At 36.5% G+C, this 1,151-nt stretch overlaps 1 protein-coding gene across 1 annotated transcript in view; it reads left to right on the top strand.

Moving 5' to 3' along the window:
* Positions 1-415, top strand: part of LOC102763862 (olfactory receptor 7A10-like) — a 22,413-nt gene extending 21,998 nt beyond the window's left edge. The window contains exon 3 of the mRNA XM_006776753.1: positions 201-415. Within this exon, the coding sequence (XP_006776816.1) occupies positions 201-415 (215 nt within the window). The remainder of the gene's footprint in view (positions 1-200) is intronic.
* Positions 416-1,151: the final 736 nt, after the last annotated feature.

Raw genomic sequence — 1,151 nt, 5'->3', positions numbered from 1 at the left:
AGAGTTGGAAATCCTCCACTTTTTCTGTGAACTCAATCAGGTGCTCCAACTTGCCTGCTCTGACACGTTTCTTAAAAACATTATAATGTATTTTTTAGCTGGACTGCTAGGTGTTGGTCCCCTTGCTGGGATCCGTTACTCTTACTCTAAGATACTTTCCTCCATACGTGGAATCCCTTCAGCACAGGGGAGGTATAAAGCATTTTCTACCTGTGCATCTCACCTCTCAGTTGTCTCCTTATTTTATAGTACGATCCTAGGAGTTTACCTCAGCTCTGCTGCTACCCAGAGCTCACACTCAAGTGCAATTGCCTCAGTGATGTACACCGTGGTCACACCCATGCTGAACCCCTTCATCTACAGTCTGAGGAACAAGGACATAAAGAGGGCCCTGGAAAGATTTCTTGGCTGGTAAGCTTTTCAAAGGCTAATTTTATTAGGCTGAAAAATTGCCCAGGAATGCAGGGTGCAAATACTCAGAGCCAGAAGTCTGACAGAAATAAAACCAATATTTTGACCATATGGATTTGAAAATTCTCATTTATCTCATGGGTTAACATGAATTAGTTTAGTGTAATTTATTCTCCTATGACATATTTTATTATAAGTAATTTTTCTATTGTTTTTCTAAAAGAATATTTAGGAATTATACTACCCCTATGGACAAAATTATACTTGGCTACTAAGGTCATTTGCATAATTTCATTTTAGAGGTACCTCTGAGACCACAGTTTTCACTTCTATTTCATCATTATTTTCTATAGGTGCTCTTCTTGATAATGTAGACTTTTTGACATGCTAGCATGTTATATAGCTGGTCTCCTGGTTTTATATTCTTCATTCTATTATCCAGCTCTGTGTCCACATGTCTATCATAGCCACTGGCAAAAATTGACTATCAAACACATTGTTTTCAGGAAGAGTCTACAAGGAAATATATATTTTAATAGATAGATTGATCTAATATGGTTAGAGTCAGAGATGACCTTAAATGTGCTTAAGCAATAATAAGTATACAATTTTTTCTATACAAAACTGTTTTTCATGGCCCACATCTACTCAATAAAGTGTGAAATATGCTTCCCATTTGTAAGTCTCCTTATTCACTGGAGTGAAAGATTACATGGAGTATCATGAATTTTTTCTGAATT

Source organism: Myotis davidii, unplaced genomic scaffold, assembly GCF_000327345.1.
Source record: "Myotis davidii unplaced genomic scaffold, ASM32734v1 scaffold949, whole genome shotgun sequence".
In the NCBI taxonomy this organism is placed as follows: domain Eukaryota; kingdom Metazoa; phylum Chordata; class Mammalia; order Chiroptera; family Vespertilionidae; genus Myotis; species Myotis davidii.
The sequence above is the reverse complement of the archived record's forward strand: the minus strand, read 5'-3'. Positions and strand labels throughout refer to the sequence as shown.